The 27,582-nt window shown below is 40.6% G+C and overlaps 2 protein-coding genes across 7 annotated transcripts in view; both read left to right on the forward strand.

Annotated features, from left to right (window-relative positions):
• nrg1 (neuregulin 1) overlaps positions 1–13,013 on the forward strand; it is a 71,542-nt gene extending 58,529 nt beyond the window's left edge. For 4 of the 6 annotated variants that reach the window (XM_063477934.1, XM_063477935.1, XM_063477937.1 and 1 more), the window contains one exon: positions 9,930–13,013. In XM_063477934.1, the coding sequence (XP_063334004.1) occupies positions 9,930–10,551 (622 nt within the window). In that variant the 3' untranslated portion in view covers positions 10,552–13,013. The remainder of the gene's footprint in view (positions 1–9,929) is intronic. The other 2 variants (XM_063477939.1, XM_063477940.1) reach the window with 1 other exon arrangement.
• An 860-nt stretch (positions 13,014–13,873) lies between these two features.
• Positions 13,874–27,582, forward strand: part of LOC134631680 (thyrotropin receptor-like) — a 17,745-nt gene continuing 4,036 nt past the window's right edge. Inside the window, exons 1-12 of the mRNA XM_065471469.1 lie at positions 13,874–13,894; positions 15,821–15,936; positions 16,015–16,086; positions 19,345–19,419; positions 20,173–20,247; positions 20,375–20,449; positions 20,544–20,621; positions 21,880–21,948; positions 24,486–24,563; positions 24,739–24,927; positions 25,990–27,073; positions 27,153–27,299. Of these exons, the coding sequence (XP_065327541.1) occupies positions 13,874–13,894; positions 15,821–15,936; positions 16,015–16,086; positions 19,345–19,419; positions 20,173–20,247; positions 20,375–20,449; positions 20,544–20,621; positions 21,880–21,948; positions 24,486–24,563; positions 24,739–24,927; positions 25,990–27,073; positions 27,153–27,299 (2,079 nt within the window). The remainder of the gene's footprint in view (positions 13,895–15,820; positions 15,937–16,014; positions 16,087–19,344; positions 19,420–20,172; positions 20,248–20,374; positions 20,450–20,543; positions 20,622–21,879; positions 21,949–24,485; positions 24,564–24,738; positions 24,928–25,989; positions 27,074–27,152; positions 27,300–27,582) is intronic.

Here is a 27,582-nt window from a genome sequence, read left to right on the forward strand (position 1 = left end):
AACTCCTCCACTTGGGGCAGGAGCTCATCCCCGACATGGAGTGGGCACTCCACCCTTTTCCGGCTGAGAACCATGGCCTTAGATTTGGAGGTGCTGATCCTCATTCCCGCTGCTTCACACTCGACTGCGAACCGTTCCAGTGCGAGCTGGAGGCCATCACTCGATGAAGCCAACAGAACCACATCATCCGCAAAAAGCAGAGATGAGATTCTGAGGCCACCGAAGTGAAAGCCCTCTGCCACTTGGCTGCGCCTAGAAATCCTGCCATAAAAATTATGAACAGAATCGGTGACAAAGGGCAGCCCTGGCGGAGCCCATCACCCACTGGGAACGAGTCCGACTTATTGCCGGCAATGCGGACACCCCAAGGGACACGGTCGAATGCCTTCTCCAAGTCCACAAAACACATGTAGACTGGTTGGGCAAAATCCCATGCACCCTCAAGTATCCTTGAGAGGATAAAGAGCTGGTCCAGTGTTCCGCGACCAGGACGAAAACCGCATTGTTCCTCCTGTATCTGAGGTTCGACTAGCGGACGAACTCTCCTTTCCAGCACCCTGGCATAGATTTTCCCAGGGAGGCTGAGGAGTGTGATCCCTCTGTAGTTGGAACACACCCTCCGGTCCCCCTTCTTAAAGATGGGGACCACCATCCCGGTCTGCCAGTCCAGGGGTACTGCCCCTGATCTCCACGCAACATTGTAGAGGCGTGTCAACCAGGACAGCCCTACAACGTCCAGAGCCTTCAGGACCTCGGGGTGGACCTCATCAACACCAGGGGCTCTGCCACCAAGGAGTTGTTTAACTGCCTCAGTGACCTCGCCCCCAGAAATTGGCGGGTCATCCCCCTCATCCCCAGACTCTGCTTACTCCTCAGAAGACGTGTCAGTGGGATTAAGGAGGTCCTCGAAGTATTCCTTCCACCGCCCAACAATTTTCTCAGCCGAAGTCAGCAGCGCTCCGCCAGCGCTATACACAGTGCAGGTAGAGCACCGCTTTCCCCTCCTGAGACGCCTGACGGTTTGCCAGAATCTCTTCGAGGCAGTCCGAGAGTCTTTTTCCATGGCCTCTCCGAACTCCTCCCACACCCGAGTTTTTACTTCAGCCACTGCCCGAGCCGCATTCCGCTTGGCCTGTCGGTACCCGTCAGCTGCCTCCGAAGTCCCACAGGCTAACCAAGCCCGATAGGACTCCTTCTCCAGCCTGGTGGCTCCCTTCACCTCTGGTGTCCACCATTTGGTTCGGGGATTACCACCACGACAGGCACCAACCACCTTGCGACCACAGCTCAATGCAGCAGCTTCGGCAATGGAGATGCTGAACATGGTCCATTCGGACTCAATGTCCCCAGTCTCCCTCGGAATGCTGTTGAAGCTCTGCCGGAGGTGTGCGTTGAAGATCTCACGGACTGGGGCCTCTGCTAGGCGTTCCCAGCGCACCCTCACTGTACATTTAGGTGCACCGGGTCTGTCCAGCGTCCTCCCCCGCCACCTGATCCAACTCACCACCAGGTGGTGATCAGTTGACAGCTCAGCCCCTCTCTTTACCCGAGTGTCCAGAATATATGGTCGCAGGTCTGGTGATACGATTACAAAATCGATCATCGACCTGTGGCCTAGAGTGTCCTGGTGCCACGTGCACTTATGGTCACTCTTATGTTCGAATAAGGTGTTCGTTATGGCCAAACTGTGATTTGCACAGAACTCCAATAACAAAACAACGCTCGGGTTCAGATCAGGGAGGCCGTTCCTCCCAATCACGCCCCTCCGGGTCTCGCTGTCGTTACCCACGTGAGCATTGAAGTCTCCCAGTAGGACAACAGAGTCTCCAGGTGGAGCACCTTCCAGCACCCCACCCAGGGAGTCTAAGAATGCTGGGTACTCTGAACTGCCACTCGGCGCACCGGGAAGAACCCCAACGTACCGGCAGCAAGCCGAGGGGATATTAGAATACCCACCCCAGTCCACCGCCTCTCACCAGGGGCAACTCCAGACTGAGACAGAGTCCAGCCCCTCTCCAGGAGACTGGTTCCAGAGCCCAAGCCATGCATAGAGGTGAACCCGACTATATCTAGCCGGTACCTCTCAACCTCACGCACTAACTCAGGCTCCTTCCCCACCAGAGAGGTGACATTCCATGTCCCGATTGCCAGTCTTGGTAGCCGGGGATCAGTCCGCCAGGGCCTTCGCTCCTGGCCGCTGCCCGGCACACAATGCACCCGACCCCTACGGCACCTCCTGCGGGTGGTGGGCCTGCGGAAGGATGGGCCCATGGCCCCTTTTCGGGCTGTGCCCGGCTGGGCCCCATGGACTAAGGCCCGGCCACCAGACGCTCACCCTCGGGCACCCTCCTCGGGCCTGGCTTCATGGCGGGGCCCCGGTAACCCTATCCCGGGCAGGGTAAACTGTTCCCTCGATGTTTTTCTCATAAGGGTCTAAACAATCAATTTTCGTACTAAATGACATGTGGAAAAATGCCAGAACAGAGTATTTTGAACAACTTACAGCTTCAAAAAAGAAAACTCCTAAATTCTTGTTTAAAACAATTAAGACTATTGCTTCTCCTGATGCTCCTCATGCACCAGTTTACTCAACGTCTGATTGTAATGAGTTTTTGAATTATTTTGCAAATAAGGTCACTGCCATCAGGTCAAATATCTCTCCATCATCTTCTCAGTATCAAGCTTACAATTTGCTTACCTCTGATACTTGGTCCTCCTTTAGTCCAGTTACATTACAGGTCATATGCTTGGTCATATGAAACCGACTTCAAGCCCCCTTGACGTCTTTCCTGCCTCTTTTTTCTTTAATGTGTTTGACTCTATTGGCCCCTGTGTTGTGGAAATGATAAATATTTCTCTTCGTACTGGTTCAGTTCCCAGCTTCTTTAAACAAGCTGTTGTTGAGCCAATATTAAAGAAATCTCATTTGGATCCATCCCTTCTAAACAGTTACAGGCCAATATCCAAGTTGCCTTTTGTATCAAAGATTTTAGAAAAAACTGTAGCAGAACAACTGAACTATTTCATGGAGAAAAATAATGTCATGGACTTTTTCTTGTCTGGATTTCGCAAATTGCACTCTACAGAAACGGCTTTACTTAAAGTATCTAGTGACATCCTGATGGCAGCAGACTCCGGAGAATACACAGTTCTGGTTCTATTGGATCTCAGCTCTGCTTTTGATACTGTGGATCTCAGTATCATGGTAAACAGGCTTAAGGACTTATTTGGGATTACTGGTTTTAAAATGGTTCATGTCATATTTATCTGAAAGGACTTTTACTGTTCGTATGAATCAAGTGATATCCAAATCAAGAGTTCTATCTCGTGGGGTACCTCAGGGATCTGTCTTGGGTCCAATTCTCTTTTTACTCTACATATTCCCCCTAGGCCAAATTATTAGGCTCTACAATGATATCTCCTATCATCTCTATGCTGATGACATTCAGCTTTACTGTTCTTTTAAAGTCTCTGAGTTTTATAAATTGTCTAGTTTAAGTAATTGCCTGACAGAAATTAAGCAATGGTTAAACAACAACTTCCTCCTGTTAAACTCTGATAAAACAGAAACTTAAATTATTGCTCCTGACCATTTGATTCCAGAAATTAGGCAGCATATTAGCTTCTTAGACCCCTATGTAAAATCGAGCCTTAGAAACTTCTGTGTCATATTTAAGAGCTCGATGTCACTTGAGCAGCATTCTAAGCGGCTGGTCCAGAACTGTTTTTATCATTTAAGGAATATTTCAAAACTCAGACTAATGGTGTCAAAGCCTGAACTAGAGATGATTAGTCATGCTTTTATTTCTTCAAGTTTAGGCTACTATAATGGTATTTTTACTTGTTTTAACAAATCAGCTTTAAATCGTCTTCAGACTGTGCAGAATGCTGCAGCACGACTCTTAACAGGCACCAGGGGAAGATCTCATATCACTCCAGTTTTGGCCTCTCTTCACTGGTTGCCTGTAAGTTTTAGGTTTAATTTTAAAATTTTAGTTTTAACCTTTAGGGCCCTACATGGTCAAGCCCCCCAGTACATATCTGACCTGCTGAAACCGCATTCTTCTTCCCAAGCTCTAGGGTCATCAGGTCAGAGACCCGCCCCACGCACTCGATTTAAAACTTGTGGTGATCGGGCTTTTCAGGCAGTGGCACCAAGGTTGTGGAATTCTCTCCCACTGGTTTCACACTGTACAGACTCCATTGATTCTTTTAAAAAGCAGCTGAAGACATTTTTATATAGGCAAGCTTTTAATTAATTTGTTGTATTTTATTGTTTTACATTGTTATTTGTTGCATTTCCATTCTTCTCATTTTTCATTTTCTTTGTTGTAAAGCACTTTGTGAATTTTATCTGCGAAAAGTGCTATAAATAATAAGTAAGTAAGTAAGTAAAATAAATTTTACTTACTTACTTACAATAATGCATAGGATTGGCCAGAGGGGCGGCCAGGGGCGGTGAGAGAAGGAAGTCAGGATAAAAGACATGCTGTGGAAGAGAGCCAGAGATTAATAAAAACTGTGATTCAATGCAGAGAGGTCTAATAACACATAATGAGTGAGAAAGGTGACTGAAGAAGAAATACTCAATGCATCGTGGGAATTCCCCAGCAGCCTATTGCAGCATAATTAGGGGAGGATTCAGGGTCACCTAATCCAGCCCTTACTATATACTATAGCAAAAAGGAAAGTTTTAAGACTAATCTTAAAAGTAAAGATAGTGTCTGTCTCCTGAATCCAAACTCGAAGCTGGTTCCATAGAAGAGGGGCCTGAAATATGAATGAAAAATACTCTAGGAACAACAAGTAAGCCTGCAGTGTGCGAGTGAAGTGCTCTAATGGGGTGATATGGTATTACAAAATCATTGAGATAAGATGGGGCCTGATTATTCCAAACCTTTTATGTATGTGAGGAGCAGGATTTTGAATTCAATTCTGGATTTAACGGGGAGCCAATACAGGAGAACTATGCTCTCTCTTTCTAGTCCATGTCAGGACTCTTGTGGCAGCATTTTTGATTAACTGAAGGCTTTTCAGGGAGTTTTTAGGACACCCTGATAATAATGAATTACAGTAGTCCAGCCTAGAAGTAATAAATGCATGAACTAGTTTTTCAGCGTCACTCTGAGACAGGATATTTTTAATTTTAGAGATATTGCGCAAATGGAAGAAAGCAGTCCTAAATATTTCTTTAATATGTGCATTGAAGGACATATTCTGGTCAAGGTTGACTCCAAGGTTCCTCACAGTGTTACTGGAGGTAATGCCATCCAGAGTAAGAATTTGGTTAGATACCATATTTCTAAGATTCTCAGGGCCGAGTACAATAACCTCAGCTTTATCTGAATTAAGAAGCAGAAAATTAGAGGTGATCCAGGTCTTTATGACTTTAAGACATTCCTGCAGTTTAACTGCAGTGTGTGTTATCTGGCTTCATGGATAGATAGAGTTGGGTGTCATCTGCATAGCAGTGAAAATCTATGCTATGTCTTCTGATGATACTGCCTAAGGGAAGCATGTATTATGTAAACGGAAATTGGTCCTAGCACCGAACCCTGTGGAATTCCATAATTAATCTTAGTGTGTGAAGAGGACTCTCCATTTACATTAACAAATTGGAGTCTATTAGATAGATATGATACAAACTAATGGAGTGCAGTACCTGTAATACCTACACCATGCTCTAATCCCTCTAATACAATATTATGGTCGACAGTATCGAACGCTGCGCTGAGGTCTAGCAGGACAAGCACAGAGATGAGTCCACGGTCAGAGGCCATAAGAAGATCATTTGTAACCTTCAATAAGGCTGTATCTGTACTGTGATGGGCTCTGAAACCTGACTGAAACGCTTCAAATAAGTCATTTCTCTGCAGATGATGAGTTAGCTGTTTTACAACTACTCTTTGAAGAATTTTTGATATGAAAGGAAGGTTGGAGATTGGCCTATAATTAGCTGGCTTTTTAAGTCACAGATTAACTGCTGCCAGCTTGAAGACCTGTGGTACATAGCCGATTATTAGAGATAGGTTGATCATGTTTAAGATTGATGCATTAATTAATAGCAGGACTTCTTTGAGCAGTTTTGTAGGAATGTGGTCTAAAAGACACGTTGATGGTTTGGATGAAGTATTTCTGAAGTTAACTCAGAAAGATCAGTTGGATAAAAAGACTCTAAATGAATATCAATGGTACTCAAAGTAGCTGGAGATAATGTTACATCTCTGAGATGATTATGAGTAATTTTTTTCTCTCATGGTTAAAATTTTATTTGTGAAGACGTTAATGAAGTCATTACTAGTTAACGTTAAAGGAATGGTTGGCTCAACAGTGCTCTAACTTTTTGTCAGCCTGGCTACAGTGCTGAAGAGAAACCTACGGTTTTTCTTGTTTTCTTCAATCAGTGATGAAAAGTAAGATGTTCTAGCTTTACGGAGGGCTTTCTGATAAAGCAATAAACAATTTCTCCAGGCTAAATGATGATCTTCTAAATTTGTGACACGCCATTTCCTTTCCAGCTTACGAGTTATCTGCTTTAGGCTACGCATTTGAGAATTATACCACGGACTCAAGTACTTCCTATTTGAGGCTCTCATTTTCACAGGAGCTGTAGTATCCAGTGTCATAGGTAGTGAGGAGGCAAAATTATTAAAAAAGATAATCAACCTCTGTTGGAGAAGTGTTCAGGTAGCTGTTCTGCTCTGTGTTGGTACAGGGCAATGGAGATTATAAAAGTGGGTGGATTATATTCTTAAACACAGTTACAGCACTTTCAGAAGGACATCTACTGTGATGAAATCTACTCCCCACTGCCGTGTAATCAATTATTGTAAATTTAAATGTTATCAAGAAATGATCAGACAAGAGAGGGTTTTCAGGAAACACTATTAAATGTTCAGTTTCTATGCCATATGTTAAAACAAGATCTAGAGCAGGGATAGGCAACCTTTCTGATGATGAGTGCCATCTAAAATTTCTCAGAAGTCAATGTGCCACATAATTGCATTAGCAATAAATTTAATAACGCTCTATATGAACAGTTATACACTATATAGAACAACTTTATAGAATTATATTTGTTCACAGATGTTGGCAGCTATCAGCGAATAGTTATTAGCTATTTTGAAACAAAAAAAGACACTTTTTATCCATAACAAGAAGTCCATAACAGCAAATGAACTGTACAACAGAAAATGCAAATGCTATTTATGGCCTCCTCACAACAATGATAAGAAAAATAAACTGAGCCATTATGGCATGTTTGTTAATACAGAGATACAAGTGTGAGTGTCCAGCGTTCAGACGGCTACCTGAGGACACTCATGTGAGAGAAAATCTCCCGATATGTAGAGCCAAATACTGTCAATAAGGCCTCTGCAATGTTTTGAAGACAGTTAAACTTGTCAGGTAGTGATGTCCAGCAGGTGAAAATACAAGCTCCATGAACACGCACAGCTGTGGATTCCAGCTGCGTCTGTAGTTCTGCAAACTTTGACCCCCACAGAGTCGAGCTTTTCAGTTCAATCAGCTGCATTTCGATGTCCTCTGTGTCCAGGTAGTTAATGCGAGACAAACCCAGCTGTTCATTAAACCTTTCTGGTTTGATTAGAAATGAAAACATTGGTCCATACACCTGAAAGTCCTGAAAACGCATTGTGAATTCTGTCTCAAGTCTACGGGTGTATCTGTGTATTTCCGTGGTGCTGATGCAGCGCTGAGCGGACAGCTCCTGAAGCATTTGAAGTGTTGGAATGTGGAAATTTCAACATAGCTTGAAAAAACTGCCAGCTAGCAACATCCCTCTCACTGGTAGGCTAAGTTATTTTTAGCCAATTACAAATTGAATCTAGTAGTTGGGGTTGTTAGCTAAGATACCGTCATTAAGAAGTGTGTCTATGCGAGCTAATTTGCGATGTGCACTGCTGGCCCGGCCATTTATTTTTTAATGCACCTTCTCAGATTAATTCACTGCGTGTCATGCCCAAGGCTGGACTGGAACAAAAAATCGGCCCAGGCGTTTTGACTAGAGACCCACCGGGTATTATAGGAAAAACCATAAAGCCTTTGAATGAAAACAAACACTGTTGTGACAGTGATATACACTGTCTTGTTGGTATATGTATGATTTCTATACATTTTACATCAGATAAAAACTTTGGTTGTAAGATTCAGATAATTATTTAAAAAAAGCTAGCCATTTTAAATGAGAATAAGAAAGAAAAGTATTTCTTTGTGCCCCCCTCTCCCTGTTAATGCCCTACCTGGCCCCCTGGCAAAACTTTGCTAGACCCGCCCCTGCACAGTTACCAGCTGTCAGCTACTTAGAAAAGGATCCTGGTGTTATTTGTCTCTCAGAAACAGTTCATAACTTCCCTTCAACTCATTCATGTCACCTAAAAGGGAAACCTGTTTCTCCATCACCTGTTCAGCTCTGATGATTCAGTAAGGACATCTCCTGGTTTCATCTTCATGTTTCCCTCTCACCAGATAACCAAACCGATATCATGACCAGCAGCTTTTACGGCTGTGGCTCCAGCAAACATCAGCTGATACTAGAAATTAATATTAAATAAATTCTAACAACAGCTGATCAAGCTTAAACGTGCTGCTGTTGTTTAGCGTGACATCCGCTGGTTTCCTCTTTCTGGCGCAAAGTGGGAGATAAACAAACAAGAGAGACGGGACTTGCAACAGAAAAGCCGATCAGCTGATCATCGATCACTTTCATGATTGAAGTAGCAACAGGAGAGGGAGGGGGAGAGAATGAGAGAAGAAGAGGCAGCTGTGCAGCTTAAAGACAGAATAACTCCAGCTTTGTGTCTTTTTCCATTCTAGCTGAAGTCCGGGACAAACTGCGTTCCTTCTCAGCTCAATACGAAACACGTAATATTTTCTCTGAATGAGGGACGATTCCATTTTTTACGGGAGGGTTGGCAATTCTACTAACTAACCTTATGAATAAAATAAAGTTCACTATCAGTAACATCATAGCACCCACCCAGATGTATAGAAACTCCGTCATGCTAGCTAGTACGCAGTACGAGTTATTGTAACTGACGGTAAAAAGTCAGCACTACGAAAATAAACTACACCTAAACTTGGTTTATATCTGACCCAGATAGACTGCAGGTCATAACTTCTTACCTGAAGTTCAGTTCACCTGACACTCGGACCGGCGGCCGCCTCGGGTCTCTCCTCCTGCCTCCCCTTTTCCTCATCCACCTGCTGGCCTCTGTGGAAGCTCCGCCATTGCCACCACCAAACAACTTAGTTATTTTTACTCATATGCCAGCACCTGGCCAATCCACCACCTTTCATTGTTTATACCGTTACTAAAAAAAAAATAATTAAAAAAAATCATCGGCCCATAAAAACAAAAAATCACCATGTCCAGCTATGGTCTGCCATCAGTTAAGTTGGCACGTGTGCCCAGGGTTGCCGACCCCTGGATTAAATGCACTCTCTCATTTCATCTGTAGTTGTTCTGTCAGATACAATTACCCCTTGCAGAAATATTACACTCACAGACATATCATGTAGGGGAACGAGACCTGTGTCATAGTCTTCATGACTATGAAGTTCATAGTGCTTCATAGTCATGTTCATTGGTTTAAGACGTGTGTGTCTTTGACAAAAGTATTTGATGTTTTGGAAATGAGATGGGGCTGGACTAGCAGTCTTCTTATGATCATTTGTAAAAAACTTCTTTTGTGTGTGTGTGTTATGGGTAAATAAAACAAAGTGCTTAATTAACTGAATTTGCGGCTTATAGTATAAAAGTGCTTTTAGTAAACAACAATTATGTCATGTTAATTCATTTAACACCCAGTAATAATGTGATTAGTTATTGTGTGTTAAGTTATACTGATGTTGAATTGAAATGCTACTGAGCCAGTTGTATAATTATTGTTCACATGTGTTTTTTTTAGGTTTGTACCAGTGATGGCAACCCTGATCCAGCTGACTTCAGAGTCGCAGAACTCTCTTGCAACTCCTGGCTCTCCTCCATCCGAGATTTCAGCCCCCATATCCAGCCTAGCTATCTCTGTTCCCTCTGTGACTTTAAGTCCCTCTGGTGAGGAGGAGCGCCCTTTGCTGCATCAGCTGCACAAGTCCTCAAGCCGGGATGTACAAAAGAGAACCTCTTCACACTACAATCATGGCCATGTGGCAGATAGCGTACCATCTAGTCCACTGTTCACTATGGAGAATGCTGACTACCAAACCATACAGGACACCAGAGCTGCCAGCTACATGTTTTCAACAGCACCTGTGAAATTAATTAACACAAACAACAATGTAAGTGACTGCAGCAACAATAGTGTCACTAACCATGTGGTTGATTATTTGAGGTTAAATGGTGACAGCATACTAGTAAGTGATACAGAGGAGCCTCGGGGGGAACACATACCCTTCCTAAGTGCAGACAGGAATACAGCCCTTTTACTCAGGGCTGTAGATAGCGGCAGGACTAACCCAGCATCACCAAATGATGACCTACCAGTGAAGTCATCTAGCCTCATCAACCAACAAGATTTAATTGCTGCGTAAAGTAAAAAAAAGAAAGAAAGAAAAGAAATTGCTAAGATTACTTCACATGGAGGAAGAATATAAACAGCCATTATTAAACCTTTATTTTCGATAAATTCTCATAATTTATTTGCTGTGTAAAGACTTTTGAAGACAAATGAAGAATGAAACTTTTATTTTAGAGATGTAGTAAATAAAGTTTTATAAAAAAAAAAAAAACAGTACAAATGTGGTCATGTCTTGTAGGTAAAGTGCCATACGCTAGTATGCAGCAGTTCATAGTATAGTTAAAAGAATATTTCAGTGCAGACAAATATCAATGGTGCCTTTCTGTTTAGTATGCTTAAGGGGCCGTAATATTGCATACTGGGCCATGTATCACCCTCTTATTCTTCAGGTTAATAATCAGATGTTCTGTGTTGTCTGCCTTTAACATCTTGCACTTTAAGGCACCCACTGACATATTTGAAATCAAATGTTATGGGTTCAAAGTGCATGCTATGTTCTTAAATGCTGTGATGAAAAAATGAGCAGACAGTTGACTTGAATTGATGGTTTTCTTACCTGATGTCCTACTTTTATCACAGTCTTATGGTATATATTATTAGTCAGCTTATAACCTGGATTTCATCAAAATGTTAGCGATCTTAATAATTTTATTCATCACTGGACTACACTGTGGATGACCTGCCAGAGAATGAATATTGTAGCTGTGAGATAAATATACATTCATAAAGTTTGCCTCAACAAGGTGCATAAGATACACCTAAAGAGTTTTTTTTTTCATTTATATTGAGCTAGATATTTACATTTGACCATTTCTATGTTGAAGAAGTACTTCACTGAATTGTATGGCACTTTTATAACAATTAAACAATGTTCAAGCTTAAAGAGTAGCGGCCTAATAATCCTAAGATTTCTGGTATGGGTTAAGCTGGATGCTGGTTTTCACATGCCCCATAATCCTCCTTAGAAGTTGTATTTATTCCTATGCTGACAGATGTTCTGCCTAAGTATAAACTGTCTCAGTTAAGGTGGTACAGTCAACGACTACTAGCGTGAAGACCAGCAATTCTTTAAAATAGTATCTTTAAATCAACAATACCTACAAAATTTTTAGTAAATTAACTACAAGATCTATGTCTGATGTGTTCTTGTGTGAATCCAATCAGTGCCTTGTATTGCACTGTGGATCTTAGAGAAGTGCTGAATGTATAAATTGTGGTCATTTCCTTTCATTTAAACCATATTTCTGAAAAGAAAAATTGAAATTGAAATCCCCCCCCCCCCCCCCCCAAAAAAAATAAAAAAATTAACTTGTTATCCCCTTGCTGTAAGAGTCAAGTTCAGGTTTTTCCTTTAAATTTAAATGACCTGTCTTGATATACAATTACAATTAATACAACAGATTTGGTATAAACAATGCAAGATATACAGTCATTTCATCTGCACACATTAGTACGAAAGAAAAAAAAATCTTGCACATTTTGTCACTTGAATGCTTAGCATAACACAAAGAACATTGTTTTGAAATGGGAGTGTCTTTAATTTATGTAAATATATCAGGAAAATCTCCTGCATTGTTGTTTATCACTGAATATCACATTATGTGTTTTGTGTGTTAGTGTCAAAGCATTTTGGGTTGAAAAAGAACTTTCAGTTTTTCTGTCTCACTATTGATTGATACAATGAAAGTCTTGTGCAGCTGTAATAATAAATAAAACACACATTTCACATTTGAGCATACATGTGAACATGATTTATATGTCAAATCTATGGCTTTTTATCAGTTTGTTTTTTCAGTAAGGACTGATCATTTTAAAGAACTGAAGATGATTTCTCAGTTATAAGCTATTTGTAATTAGACCTTCTGGACTGCTCATGGCAGAACAAAGTCCCAACAATGATAGGAATTAGGACAAGACTCCTGGTGTCTAGATGCTGGCAGTGGTGGAATTGAGGATGAAGGCTTGGATGTGGGTTCTGAATGGAAGGAAATGTGGAGGAGTTGGGTTGCACATATGAGAGTCTGAAAGACAGAATGACAAAACAGCAGTGTGATTTAAAGCACATATAAGAGAGGCTGATTGTCTTGCAGCAGGCAGGCAAGAAAATTATCCAGCTTAGAGTGATGATGCCAGTATTGTCAGAGTTGTTTGACACTGTGGGAAAGTGGATGTGATGTAAAGAATGGACTTGCAATCAAAAACCCAGGAAAGCAGGCAGATTAGTGATTAATTTCTTATAGTAATGCTATCAGTAACTATAGTGTTTAGATTACACAACTTCAAATTAAGTCCTGGCTGCATATTACACTGAAAATAAACATTGACACAAATTTGTACTCCCTTTACATACATGTTAATCTATGTGCTGAGCAATGCCATTTTGTTTTCATTCTGTATTTTACTTGTATCTTTGATACCCATTAAACATGTAAATTTTTTTCATGTCTTCTTTCATGTACGCAAATAAAAGTAATTTTTGGGCACAAAATTTTGATTTGTGTTCATGACTTATTGAGTGCATAAGGTAAAGCTGCAGATCTTGCCAAGCTTTAAGCAGTTTAGGAAAGCTAAAGACACATGGGTAATGGGACAACTTCAGTCCTGTACCATTTAATTAATATAATTAATAATGAATTCATCTCACTGCTGGCTATCATATGATGTATATTAGCTTGCTGATTAAAGGTAATATATATTACTAATTTATGATTTATATTATAATATACTGTGGTAAACTTACCATTTAGTTCACCTTTAGTTCAAAATGAACCCAATTCTGTGGAACTGTAGTTAATAATGTATGGTAAAGGTAAAACTGATGTAGGGTTTTTTTTATGAGAGAGAGAAGACAAATATGCCCCAATTATAAGTTTTCACAATTTATAATAACGGCGAGAATTTTCAAATTAGTTTTACATGGCACCATTCCTCTTCTGCAGCTTTCTGACTATTTCATTCATCACCATGGCAACCACCTCTTACCCTCCTTTAGACCTGCATGAAAAGAGAGAGTTTTCCAAGCCCAGAAACTCATGACCATGTTTACTTTCTGGTGCACTCACTAGTGAGGCAACCCTCCCCCTTAAATTCCTTAGAGAAGGAGCCTTTCTCTGTAATGTCTAATAGTATCAGAGTAACAGTCCACCTCCAAAACTTCTCCGCAATACACTGTGTGCAGTAAATGACAAAACACAAACACACATATGTGATGCTAATTATGAGATATTGGTTCACACCACACCTCTGATTGGTTAGAAGGGATGGCTACTATGTCACACATAGCTTTGCACTACTAAAGAGACCTTCTTTTTTTTTATATAAGTATTTTTGCTAACATGAGACTGACCAAGACAGATGTATGAAGAGTGTGAAGAGAGATAGTGAAATGCGCCAGTGCTTCTACAGGTTGTCAGGCTGACAACCTGTGGAAGGCAGTAATTGGTGTGCAATAATTTTACAGGAGGGCTAGTGGAGACAATGACATCTAAGGATAGGAATTGAATTCCGAGTAGTTCAGTTGTACTGGGAACCAATTTCCAGTAGTTTAATGCTTTGGAAATGTTAGTCTGCTTGCGTAACGATTTTGCTTATCGGTTCCACTTGCACTTGTGCTACAATCAGATGATTTCCATTCCAGTGCTGGAGGAGGAAAATAATGGTGCAGTCTATAGTGTGGAAATGGACATTAATTTTATTTTTACTTTACAAAAGGACAACAGAGCAATGGTATAGTGCAAACTGCATACAGGACAGAAACAACTGCATTATGCTGCTAACAAAATTCGGCTAACATACTAACACTAGCAAGATTAGTGTTAGTGTGCTAACACTAAACTTGCTAGCTTTAATTCACTTTGTGACTCACTATGTGATTTCCTCACTATATAACTCAGTCTGCTGGTTTAGAGCCTTCAGTGCATTGTGGGAAGCCCCCAGACGGGAGGATTCAGGGTCACCGAATCAAGCCCTAACTATATATTTTATCAAAAAGGAAAGTTTTAGGCCTAATATTAAAAGTTAGAGAGAGTGTCTGTCTCCTAAATCTTAAGCTGCTTCCACAGAAGAGGGGCCTGAAAGCTGAAGGCTCTGCCTCCTATTCTACTACCAAGTAAGCCTGCAGTCTGACAGTGATGTGCTCTATTGGGGTTATACAGTAGTATGAGGTCATTAAGTTAAGATGGGGCCTGATTATTTAAGACCTGTACTCTCGATTCAACAGGGAGCCAATGAAGAGAAGCTAGATAGGAGAAATATGCTTTCTCTTTCTAGTCCCTGCCCGTACTATTGCTAACGGATTACTCATGCTATTTTTCTTTAAAAAACAAAACAAAACAAACCCTCACATAGCAGTTCCTAATGTCCTGATCTTCGTTTTTGCTGTTCATACAGCAAAAACTTGGTTGGTTTTTGTTGGTTTTAAAACATGACCCTACTAGAGATTCAGATTCTGAAGATTCTGTTGACTTTATTGAGCACTCACAGTTAACTTTTCTAGAGTGTTGTTAGTCCATTTCTGCACTGAGAAAAAGGTCCCTCCTGATGTCTCCTGGTTTGCCTCTGCTTCAATCTTTGCTGGATTGTTAAACTACTAACAGTTAGCGAAGCTTGTCTCCTTTTCTCTGTGTTTGCACTGCTTGTCCCTAAAACAAAATGTACATTTTTTTTCCTGTGCACATTCCTTTGAAGAAACTTTCTTTGCAGAGTGGTGAGGTAATCAGGGCTCATGATGGAATTTCTGTGGAATGATTTGAACCTGTGGAATAACGCTGCGGTCCCGGAACTTTCATAATGCTAATCTTGTGTTTGGATTATTGATTCACTTTCTTGTTTTAAATAAACACCTACATAAACCTTTAAGTACTAGAAATAGTACGAGTTCTGCCTGCCTCAGTAGTCCGTTGACAGCAAGTTTTTATTTTAATTTTAATTTCAGATGAAATAAGAAATGAACAGCCTAGGCAAAAAATTTGCCTTTGGGGTTTAATGTGTAAAGTATTAAAAGTATCAAAATAATAATGATGATAAAAGATTTAATGAGATTTAAAGTCTTAATACTGATCAAATTAATACCTAACATATTTACTGTATAATCTGCTTTATACATGTAGAAAATTGTATTCAACATCTTATTTTGAAGGGCAATTGTGGAGCACTTGTAATTGGCCAAAATCCAGGACAGCCCAGTGGCTTTGAAAACTCAAATGAGCAGAGTCTTCACAAGTACTGCTTTTACAATGAATTCTGTTTTTCATATTACTATTTTAATTTTTATCCTTGTCAAGACTACTATTCATCTGGAGTATTGTGCACCTCATTGCCAGTGTGAGTGGGAAATCCACAGTGTGTCGTGCTTTGGAGTTGAGGTTATTCCTGTTTTCCATTCCAGCACAAAGGAAGTGTAAGTAACCACAGTCCTTAACCGCTGATTTCTGTGACTGCTGTGGTTAGACTGAAATGCCTTCAATTTCTCTTTTAGATGGCTTCTGGGGACAAAAATGTATTCCATTCCTGAGAATGCGTTTGCAAACTTGGCCAATATTTCACAAATGTAAGATACTTTCTACAAAACTATCTTCTTTTTTTCAATCTAGTAGATTACCACTCAACAAAATAAATAAACAATATTGACTAGTGCTTAACCAATTACCTTCATGATCCTTTATCGCAAATATCCTCAAAGTACTGACTGAAGACAAAAATTACAGTTATTGTAATAAAAATAAGCCTCTTATTGTATATATAAGGCTTTTATATGAGACTTAAAGGCGCTGTTATCTCTTAGTATATGTTTCCTATGTGCTTAATAAAAATGAGACTTTCAACAAAACCTTTAACTATGCTAACTATTAACATTACGGGCATTTTTTTTCTTCCTCTCCAGTAAAAGGTGAAGCAGAACTGAAGTATATACACTGCCCTGGGTCTTATAGATGACATGATGCAGAAAGGAAAATCAGTGTATGCTGCTAATGCATCAGCTGATTGAGGTGGAATGTATGGTTCAGAAGGGGTAGAGTATTCATAGCTCACTGGTCTGGCTAAATGCAGAGAGCTCTGCTTTTGGTAGAAGGAGTTTACAAAGTGTGTAGCCTGTGGACTACTCTTGTTTGTTTTATTTTTGGTCCTCTAGCCAGAGAATGTATTCATTAACCAGCTATTGTGGTTTGAGCAGCCTTTTAATAGAATATAGAATAGAACAGAATAGAATAGAATAGAATAGAATAATCCTTTAATTGTCCCACAAGGGGAAATTTGGTTGTAGCAGCAGCAAGAAAAACACACATACAAACAAACAGTACAGAGGACAAAGAACAGAAACATACACAAATTTTTTTACATATTTACAACAAGGACAATAGTTACCAAAAACAGAGTACTGTACAGTTATTAGTACTGTACCAAATATGTGTTAAAAATGGCATCTAGTGGAACAAGTTATATGTTAAACAACTTACCACTGTGATCGAAAAAAGACACATCCTTGTCACATTGGAAACTCTGATTTAAATTCAAAATACCTTACTAACCCATTAGTCTTCTGTTGTCGCTTGCTCTTCTGGACATTTTCATTTCTAAAATGTAGATGTGGTTGTCTTTCATTTCATAACACCGCTGTCATGTCTAGTAATAACAGCTTTATTTGTGCAGCACATTTCAAAAAACAGAAAACAACGTGCATCACAGTTTTAATAAAAGATTAAAAAATTAAAGATTAGGTTAAAACATATTGACTTATGGATTCATAAATAGACACAAAATCATCCATACATTGGAGATTCATTCAACTCGAACCTCAGTTTTTACCAGAATCAGATAAAAGACATTTGAATACATGCAATTGGTTCATTTCAATTCAATTTAATTAATGCAGTGCCAAATCACAAGAACAGTTGCCTCAGGTTGCTTTATTACTACAGTAGAGAAAAAATCCCAACAATCAAATAACCCCCTGAGGCCGTACTTGGTCACAGAGGGAAGGAAAAGCTCAGTTTTAGCAGGAAGAAACCTCTGGCAGAACCAGGCTCAGGGAGAGCCAGCCATTTTCTGTGACTAAAAGCAGAAAGAAATTAATTTAAAGCATACCCCTGTTTCTGTCTGAAGTTGTCAACACTATCACTCTTCAGTGATAGTGTTGACAGAGACTAGAGAGAGAGAGCATATTTACACATAGGTGTGTTTCCTTAGCTGAATGAGGATGTCAGCTCTGCATCTCTGTCTTTGCCTGCACAAAGACTTATTACCACAGAGTGAATTAAAATAGTCCAGCCTAAAACCTAAAAGTAAAGTAAAAGTTTCCAATTTTAGTAACATTCCTTAAATATTTGTTTAATGTGCCTGCTGAAGGACACAAAAATAAGAGAAACTGAAAACCAATAACTAATCTAAACTGGGAAAATACTACATAACTGTGGAACCTGGAAGACACAAGGAAAGTTGAGCAGAGAGTCGGACAAGGGATAAGGGAAGACTGAGACAATATACACAAAGGGGTGGTAAGGAACGAGAAACACATTGAAGCACAGCAGTTAGCATAACAAGACAGGGGACGCAAACTGAACACAATGCACATGGGACAAGGGACTTTCAAGCTGACAATAGGGGCATGCAGACTGAGACCTAGACAAAGACACGTAAGCTTGGCAATAGAACAGAGGAAAGTGAGCGGGAGACATGGAGGGAGAGAGACGGAGTGAGGGACATGACTGGGGGGACAACCTGAGAAACAACATGAAGACAAGACTGACTTAAATGGGAGACACTGAAGGGCACAGACACGAAACAATGACATAAAAGGGGACCATATAACACACAAGACAACCTAACTAGAAATACAGATAAACTCAAGAGTGGTAGAAACTAGACTAAGAAACATAGGTCGCGCAGAGAATAAAAATTAATGAATAAACAACATTCAAAAAACCCATGGACACAAAACACTTGGTCAGTGACGCAGGTACCCTGACAGCCTTTAAGACTGTAAGACATGCCTGTAGCTTAATTAATTGGTTTCTGTTATCTGCCTTCATGGATAAATAAAGCTGGTATCATCTGCATAGCAGTGAAAATGTATGCTATGTCATCTAATAATATTATCTAAGGAAAGCATGTCTTATTTAAATTGAACTGGTTACTGCATAGAACCCCCTGGAACTTAGCAAATTTTGTGTGGTGAGGGGTATCAGGTGCTGTACTAAGGTGTAGCAGGACAAGCAAAAGATGAGTCCACTGTCAGAGAACATTAGTAACCTTCACTAGTGCTGTTTCTGTGTTATGATGAACTCTAAATCCTGACTGAAACTCTTCAAATAACCCATTCTTCTGGGAATTATACTATGCTGTTTTACAACTATTCTTTCAAGAATGTTTAAAATAAAAAGAAGGTTAGAAATCAGCCTATGATTAGTTAAGATAGCTGAGTAGTAATGTATTTTAAGTAAAGGTTAATATGTTGCTGGGAGGTTGCAGTAGAGCTGCAGTGGTGAGTTTTAAGTTTTGGAGAACAAGCCATTTATTGTCTTGTCAATAAATGGCTTTGGCCCATACATCAGAGTTGTGAGTTTCTAGAGCTTTATTATCAGCTATAGAATTTTTTTATTCTTATTCATAGTTGTGCTTCTTATCTATCCAGGATCTGTATCTAATAATGTTCTTATCAGAAGATATCAAATTTGATTCAGTGACTATCGTTTTTGTCTTTAAAAGTTGTCCAGGAGTACAAGACAATTAACAGTATTTCTCTCTCTATTTCTTTCTAAATCTCTCAATCTTCAAATCTGAAGTTGTACTTTGTTTGTGTGTTTTTCAGATACATATCTGATGACAGTACATTAAGATATCTTGAAAGGCATTCTTTCTACAACCTGTCCAGGGTCACACACATGTATGTAAATTTCATGCACAAAAATTTAACGTGTAATTGAAATTAATCATCAAATGAATGGATTTATGCTTCAGTAAATACAAATAAGTCTCGTATCATGTTGCCTCTGTCCTGCAGTAGTACTGGCTGTCATGCCATTTACATTTACAGACCTGGCATGTACCAGGACAAAATGATTTTGAAAGACCTGGCTTTTTTAAATGTTGGAGATGGGTTGGTTAGATGTAAAACATGATTATACAGTAATGTGAAAAATTAAACCAAAGTGGCAAAATAGCATTGTTTTTGATCATTATCATAATAAAAGTTATGATAAAATTAAATAATTAAATTAAAATATAACAAGTTTTACATCACTCAAATGCCATATAGTTTTCACAAGTATGTATTTTTAACAGATTATTTCAGCAGATTATTCAATCCTTACATGGCTCTTCTCGGATCCTAAAACCCACCAGCTTCTCCTTTCAAGCACTGGGTTACTGTGCTATTAAACCCTTGTCATTAGCTCTGCATTTTTATATAACAAGCCCCAATATGACAAGCCCCTTTTCCTTTCAGATACTCATATACTCAAACAGGTTGAAAGTGTTACAGTAGATAACTTGTGAAAAGATTTCTATGGCTGTTTCTATAAAACAGTTTTGGAGATATCTTAGACTGGAAAAAAATTTAGGCAAAAAATTTTTCATTACATGAAAAAATACAAATATTTTGTGTTTGTGTCTCTGTGTATGTTTTCATGTCCAACAGACAACTAAATGGCATCAAAACACTGTCATATATTGATCAAGACGCTTTTAAGAATCTGCCTAATTTAAAATATCTGTAAGTATGATTTTATTTGTTTATTTATATTATGACTGTATTGTTTATTTTCCAAATAAACAATAGCAAAGCAACATAAAAGTTATGTACATTTATTAGTTCTTGACTCAGCTTTCTTTTAATACAGTGGGATCATAAACACAGGTCTCACCACCTTTCCTGGGCTACAGCATATCCACTCCAGCCAAGACCATTTTATATTGTATGTAGCATTTAGTCATAAATATTCTGCTGCTCGGTGTCCTCTAATAATTTGACTTGAAGCCTTTGTGTGTGTGTTTGCTCCTTTTTAACAGGGAGATGGTGGAGAATGTTTATATCCAAGTCATACCTGCTAATTCCTTTACTGGAATATCTCTGAATACTTTGACTATGTGAGTTTAATTTAATGTCAATGACTAATAATGCAACACATTTTATCTCTTAATTTGCCATGTTAATGGAGCTTGGTGACAGACTCTTCATACTTGCTGGCATATGGTTATTGGTTAGGTCTAGAAAGACGGTCATGGTTTGGGATAAAATTCTTTCCTTCCTTCCTTCCTTCCTTCCTTCCTTCCTTCCTTCCATGAGACGTTATCACTTCAACCTCCTCAAAGCATGGAAAGAGGCTCAAACTGCTTCTCTGGTGAGCCTAGTGATGGAAAGAGATGAGTTGGGGCTGGAGGTGCCAAATTCAACCATTCCCACCTCCCTCCATTGTGATGACCATCTCACAGAGGCGCAGAGAGTGGATGTTGCTGTATTGCAACAGTGTTTTGCAGATTTGTTCACCCACTGCCCAGTCGCAGCTTGCTCATAGGGCACCATTTTGAAACAGTTCCTCAGATGGATAAGACAGCACCCATCACATCCTGCCTGCCTCCCATGACCAAAAAAAAGGGCAGTTCTTGGGGCTGGCTGGTTATTGCTACTTGTTTATCCTGAACTTTGTGGACCTGACCAGCCCCTTGAAGGATCTCCTTCCAGTGGACGGAGCAGTGCCAGGTGGCATTTGTACAGGTGAAGAAGGCTCTCTGTGAGGAACCCCTGCTTCACACTCCTGACTTTTCCCTCCCCTTGGTTTTGCAGACCAACGCCTCAAACTGAGGGCTGGGGACCGTTTTGTCACAGCAACTGTAAATAGACTGGCACTTCATGAGTAAATGAGTAATTGGAACACTTTTTATTATAAGCTTTTTTCATCCAATTAAACAGACAAACATACAGCAATTGTTTTCTATGCCTAAGTGTTTTGTCTAACATCGGCACACACTCCCACTCAGATGATTGTTTCAGGGACAACTGGGGGTTCAGTATCTTGCCGAAAGATACTACAACATACAGACTGGAGGAGTTGCCACACCTGACCAGAGATTGTAGCCCAGCATATTTGAGAACTCTACCTAATACAATACTTTTGGTTATACGCCTTATGTTAAAGATGCAGGTTTGCACATCAGTCACATCTTGATGGCTTGATTTAAAATCGTTTTCCAATATGCATACCCTGCAGATTATGACAAGAGAATGTATTTAGTATAGTTTCCAATGACATACATGTCAGTGTGAAACACAGAGATAGAACTAACGTTTAACAACAAATTTAATTATGAATTTAAGATTTACAGGGTTTTCTTCCCCCTTTTTTAGTGTGCTGAATAGCAATGGTGTGAAAGAGATCCAGGACTATGCTTTCAATGGAACCAAACTGGAGGAAGTGTATGAACTTTTGATTTATTCACTAAACTGATAAGACACAAGATTCAATTCACATCTTCCATCCATCCATCCATCTTCTTCCGCTTCGACCGGGTAAATTGAGAGCTTCGCTTTTACACTCAGCTCCCTCTTCACCACGACGGACCGGTGCAGCGTCCGCATCACTGTGGCCGCAGCACCAATCCGTCTGTCGATCTCCGGCTTCCTTTTCCCATCACTCGCGAACAAGACCCCGAGATACTTGAACTCCTCCACTTGGGGCAGGAGCTCATCCCCGACCCGGAGTGGGCAATCCACCCTTTTCCGGCTGAGAACCACGGCCTCAGATTTGGAGGTGCTGATCCTCATTCCCGCTGCTTCATACTCGGCTGCGAACCGTTCCAGTGCGAGCTGGAGGCCATCACCCGATGAAGCCAACAGGACCACATCATCCGCGAAAAGCAGAGATGAGATTCTGAGGCAACCGAAGTGAAAGCCCTCCGCCAGTTGGATGCGCCTAGAAATCCTGTCCATAAAAATTATGAACAGAATCGGTGAAAAAGGGCAGCCCTGGCGGAGCCCATCACCCACCGGGAACGAGTCCGACTTATTGCCAGCAATGCGAACCAAGCTCTTGCAACGGTTGTATAGGGATCGAATGGCCCGTTGAAATGGGCCAGACACCCCATACTCCCGCAGCACCTCCCACAGGACACCCCGAGGGACACGGTCGAATGCCTTCTCCAAGTCCACAAAACACATGTAGACTGGTTGGGCAAACTCCCATGCACCCTCAAGTATCCTTGAGAGGATAAAGAGCTGGTCCAGTGTTCCGCGACCAGGACGAAAACCGCATTGTTCCTCCTGTATCTGAGGTTCGACTAGCGGACGAACTCTCCTTTCCAGCACCCTGGCATAGACTTTCCCAGGGAGGCTGAGGAGTGTGATCCCTCTGTAGTTGGAACACACCCTGCGGTCCCCCTTCTTAAAGATGGGGACCACCATCCCGGTCTGCCAGTCCAGGGGTACTGCCCCTGATCTCCACGCAACATTGTAGAGGCGTGTCAACCAGGACAGCCCTACAAGGTCCAGAGCCTTCAGGAACTCGGGGCGGACCTCATCAACACCAGGGGCTCTGCCACCAAGGAGTTGTTTAACTGCCTCAGTGACCTCGCCCCCGGAAATTGGCGGGTCATCCCCCTCATCCCCAGACTCTGCTTACTCCTCAGAAGACGTGTCAGTGGGATTAAGGAGGTCCTCGAAGTATTCCTTCCACCGCCCAACAATTTTCTCAGCCGAAGTCAGCAGCGCTCCGCCAGCACTATACACAGTGCAGGTAGAGCACCGCTTTCCTCTCCTGAGACGCCTGTCCCCAGTCTCCCTCGGAATGCTGTTGAAGCTCTGCCGGAGGTGTGCGTTGAAGATCTCGTGGACTGGGGCCTCTGCTAGGCGTTCCCAGCACACCCTCACTACGCGTTTAGGTGCACCGGGTCTGTCCAGCGTCCTCCCCCGCCACCTGATCCAACTCACCACCAGGTGGTGATCAGTTGACAGCTCAGCCCCTCTCTTTACCCGAGTGTCCAGAACATATGGTCGCAGGTCTGGTGATACGATTACAAAATCGATCATCGACCTGCGGCCTAGAGTGTCCTGGTGACACGTGCACTTATGGTCACTCTTATGTTCGAACAAGGTGATCGTTATGGCCAAACTGTGATTTGCACAGAACTCCAATAACAAAACACCGCTCGAGTTCAGATCAGGGAGGCCGTTCCTCCCAATCATGCCCCTCCAGGTCTCGCTGTCGTTACCCACGTGAGCATCGAAGTCTCCCAGTAGGACAACAGAGTCTCCAGGTGGAGCACCTTCCAGATATTAGAATACCCACCCCAGCCCGCCGCCTCTCACCAGGGGCAACTCCATACTGAGATAGAGTCCAGCCCCTCTCCAGGAGACTGGTTCCAGAGCCCAAGCCATGCATAGAGGTGAACCCGACTACATCTAGCCGGTACCTCTCAACCTCACGCACTAACTCAGGCTCCTTCCCCACCAGAGAGGTGACATTCCATGTCCCAGTTGCCAGTCTTGGTAGCCGGGGATCAGTCCGCTAGGGCCTCCACTCCTGGCCGCTGCCCGGCACACAATTCACATCTTGTATTTATTTATTTCTTGTCTATATATTTTGTGTCTGAGCTTTACTAACTTGCTTGATAGATGGGATAAGTCATAGGTAGATTATAGCCTCAAGTGAACAAGCAATTTTAATGACTAAAATGTCTGGGCAGGGTCAAATAATATTGGCCCCATTAGTACTTGTAGGTATACTGTTTCAGATACTTTAAAATGTTCTAATGTCATTGATTATGGTTTGCAACCTTTTTTTGTTGTTTAATTCAAAATGGACATGAAATACAACAGTTCATTTCTTTGTTATTCTTGTCAGTTTCATTTGACTAAACACACTTTTCAGAAAAAATACATTTTAAAACTTAAGGTTTGGTAAAACTGAATAGTTTTCATCATGTCACTTTGTTCCCCATCTTTTCCCAAATATTCAGGTATCTTGATAGGAATTTGGATTTAGAACAAATAGAGGAATTTGCATTTTATGGTGTGATTCAAGGCCCAACTCACCTGTGAGTACAGAATTCACAAAAGACAAAGTGTTCTTGACAAAAAAAATCTCTCTCTCTCTCTCTTTTATTCTCTCTCCCACTCTTCCTTTATATAAAGACAGAGAGAGAAAGACAGAGAGAGAGAGAGCTCTGTTGCCCAATGAATTAATTCTTAACTATTTGTCTGTCATTCCAGAGATCTTTCAGATACCAAAGTACACTCCTTACCATCAATAGGTATGAAGAACATTGAAAAGCTCCAAGCTAAAAACACATGGGCCTTAAAAATGCTGCCCCCCTTTAGAGCTTTTGTTCACTTACAAAGCGCTGAATTGACCTTCCCAAGCCATTGCTGTGGTCTTAAAATGCTGAAAAGAGGGCAAGGGTAAGTCTTGGGAAAATTTTCCCTGTTTTTCTTTTACTTGTGTACTCCTTTCTCCTTTCTGTTGTAATGTCCATAGTATTAGGACTTGGTTATTCTCAAAAGCTGTAACTAGCTACTAGCTAGTAATTTTAGTGTATGAAAAAATAATTACTTAGAACATGGCAATAATTTAGCATTTAAACATTTGACAGTCGAAAAAAGATGCACTGTAGATTGCAGTTTTTGTTTTGTCTTTTTCCATCTTTAGTCAAACATTACATAGAATTTATACTGACTTAACATTTACTATGCTGTCCTATATAACCTGCTCAATGACTGCTATAAATTTACAGAAACAAAAAGTGAGCTAATTGTAATATCAAACCCTACATAAGATCATAACAACTTACAATGTGTGTTGTTTATATATTATTGTGATTAATTGCTGTTTTTTGACTATTGTGATTGCTATCACAATGTGGTTATAATACTACATATTATGTTATACTTTTTAAGACTATTTTAGTCTTTAGGTGGAAACTATTGTCGAGTACTGTCTGTATCTTAGACAAGATCCAACTCTCGGACATCACAAAGTGACAAGTGAAAACCACTGTGGGTTTTTACTTTTTACACTTTCCATCACATGTAGTAATTCATGGTGTGATTCATCTATAATAAATACATTTCCAAAAAAGGAAAAAAAATATTATTTGCAAATTTACATTATATTTAAAATAGTGCAAAGACAAGATAATAAATGCTGATATTGATAAACTAATTATAACTTTAAATGTAATACAACAGCAGGTTTAAATTAAAACTGAGTTAGAAAACAATTTGGAAAAGTTGTATAATGACAGTTGTATAACTGTTTTAATAGTACCAAAAAAAGCACCTATGGTCACTTGCCTTTGCATTTTTAATTAAAACAGGCTTTAAATGATTTGCAGATTATTGCATTGTTTTTATTTACAATTTAAATGTGGTTAAACAACAACCCACTTTCGTCACAAAATTTGTATTTGAAAATATGCTTGTAATTCATTCCCTGAAAAATAACTCTTTTCATTTCTGTGCAAGACACTCTGAGGCAGTTATCTGCAACCTGACATGGGCTACTTCAGGAAAGCTGCAGCTGTCTTCTGCAATGCTCTCTCAGAGGTATCTGGAGTACAACATCTCACAACATCTGAAATCTGAAAAGTTTGGTATTCCAACTCATGGCAGTGCAAATAGCAATCCCAACAGCCTGATTTGCCCAACCAAGAAGTCTCAGGATGATACTTTGTTCTATGTAAAAACATATTCAGAGCATCTCAGTGAAGTTTTTGACTCTTCGCTGTGTAATGAACTTGACGCAGATGACGGACCCTCATGCACCCCCCTGCCTGATGCTTTGAACCCCTGTGAAGATGTGATGAGTAAAGACATCCTGAGGATATTGGTTTGGGTCGTCAGTTTATTTGCCATTTCAGCAAACCTATTGGTGCTCTTCATCCTGTTGACCAGTCGACAGAAAATGTCTGTTACCCGTTTTCTTATAGGTCACCTGGCATTTGCAGATTGCTGTATGGGGTTCTACTTGCTGGTCATTGCATTTGTGGATTTCTACACACGCTCCAATTATCATCACTATGCGATTACCTGGCAAACAGGAAGTGGCTGCAATATAGTAGGAACATTATCCGTGTTTGCCAGTGAGTTATCTGTTTTCACATTAACTTTAATCAGTCTTCAGCGCTGGAATGCCATCTTCTCAGCTATCAGGCCAGACAGAAAAATGAGGTTGCGTCATGCATCTGTGCTAATGCTTGTTGGCTGGTTGTTGTGTCTATTTCTTGCACTGCTGCCAGTAGTTGGTGTGAGCAGTTACCGGAAAGTAAGCATCTGCTTACCTATGGACACTGGGACAACTGCTGCACGGACCTACATTATTTCTGTCTTGATTGTTAATGTCACTGCTTTTATGGTAGTATGCTTATGTTACATCCACATCTATTTTATGGTACACAATCCCAATCATAACTCCAGCAGATACGACACGAGCATGGCCAAACGCATGGCTGTTATTATTTTCACCAACTTTTTATGTCTGGCTCCCATTTGTTTCTACGGCCTGTCTGCAGCTTTCCACCACCCGATGATAACTGTCACAGATTCCAAGGTATAACTTTACATACTTGCAATATTTAATGCCCCCCCCCCCCCAATTTATAATAAGGGTTATGTCTTTTTCTCCACAGGTGCTGCTGGTTCTTTTCTATCCTCTCAACTCTTGCACCAACCCATTTTTTTATGCTATCTTGACAAAGGCATTTCACAGAGACATCCTGATGATGCTGAGTCAGATGGGTCTTTGTCAACGGCAAGCACACCTCTATCGAAGCCAACTACATATTACTCCCTACATATAAAGAAAATGTCTATCCCAAAGCCCAGCATCCATATCCCAAAATAAATAAGACTCAAAAAACAAAACAATGGCTTTTAAATTTGATTAATGTCCATTTCTTATAGTAATAGTCATACATGGTTACATATTCACAGACCTGATCAATCCACAGTGTACTATGTCACCTAAACGGAGAAGTAACCATGAGGTCGAATTTCAACATTTAATGTATATGTCTTTGATGCGGTTACAAATAAATAAATAATGTCTGAACATTATAC

Source organism: Pelmatolapia mariae, linkage group LG7 (genome assembly GCF_036321145.2).
Source record: "Pelmatolapia mariae isolate MD_Pm_ZW linkage group LG7, Pm_UMD_F_2, whole genome shotgun sequence".
Classification (NCBI taxonomy): domain Eukaryota; kingdom Metazoa; phylum Chordata; class Actinopteri; order Cichliformes; family Cichlidae; genus Pelmatolapia; species Pelmatolapia mariae.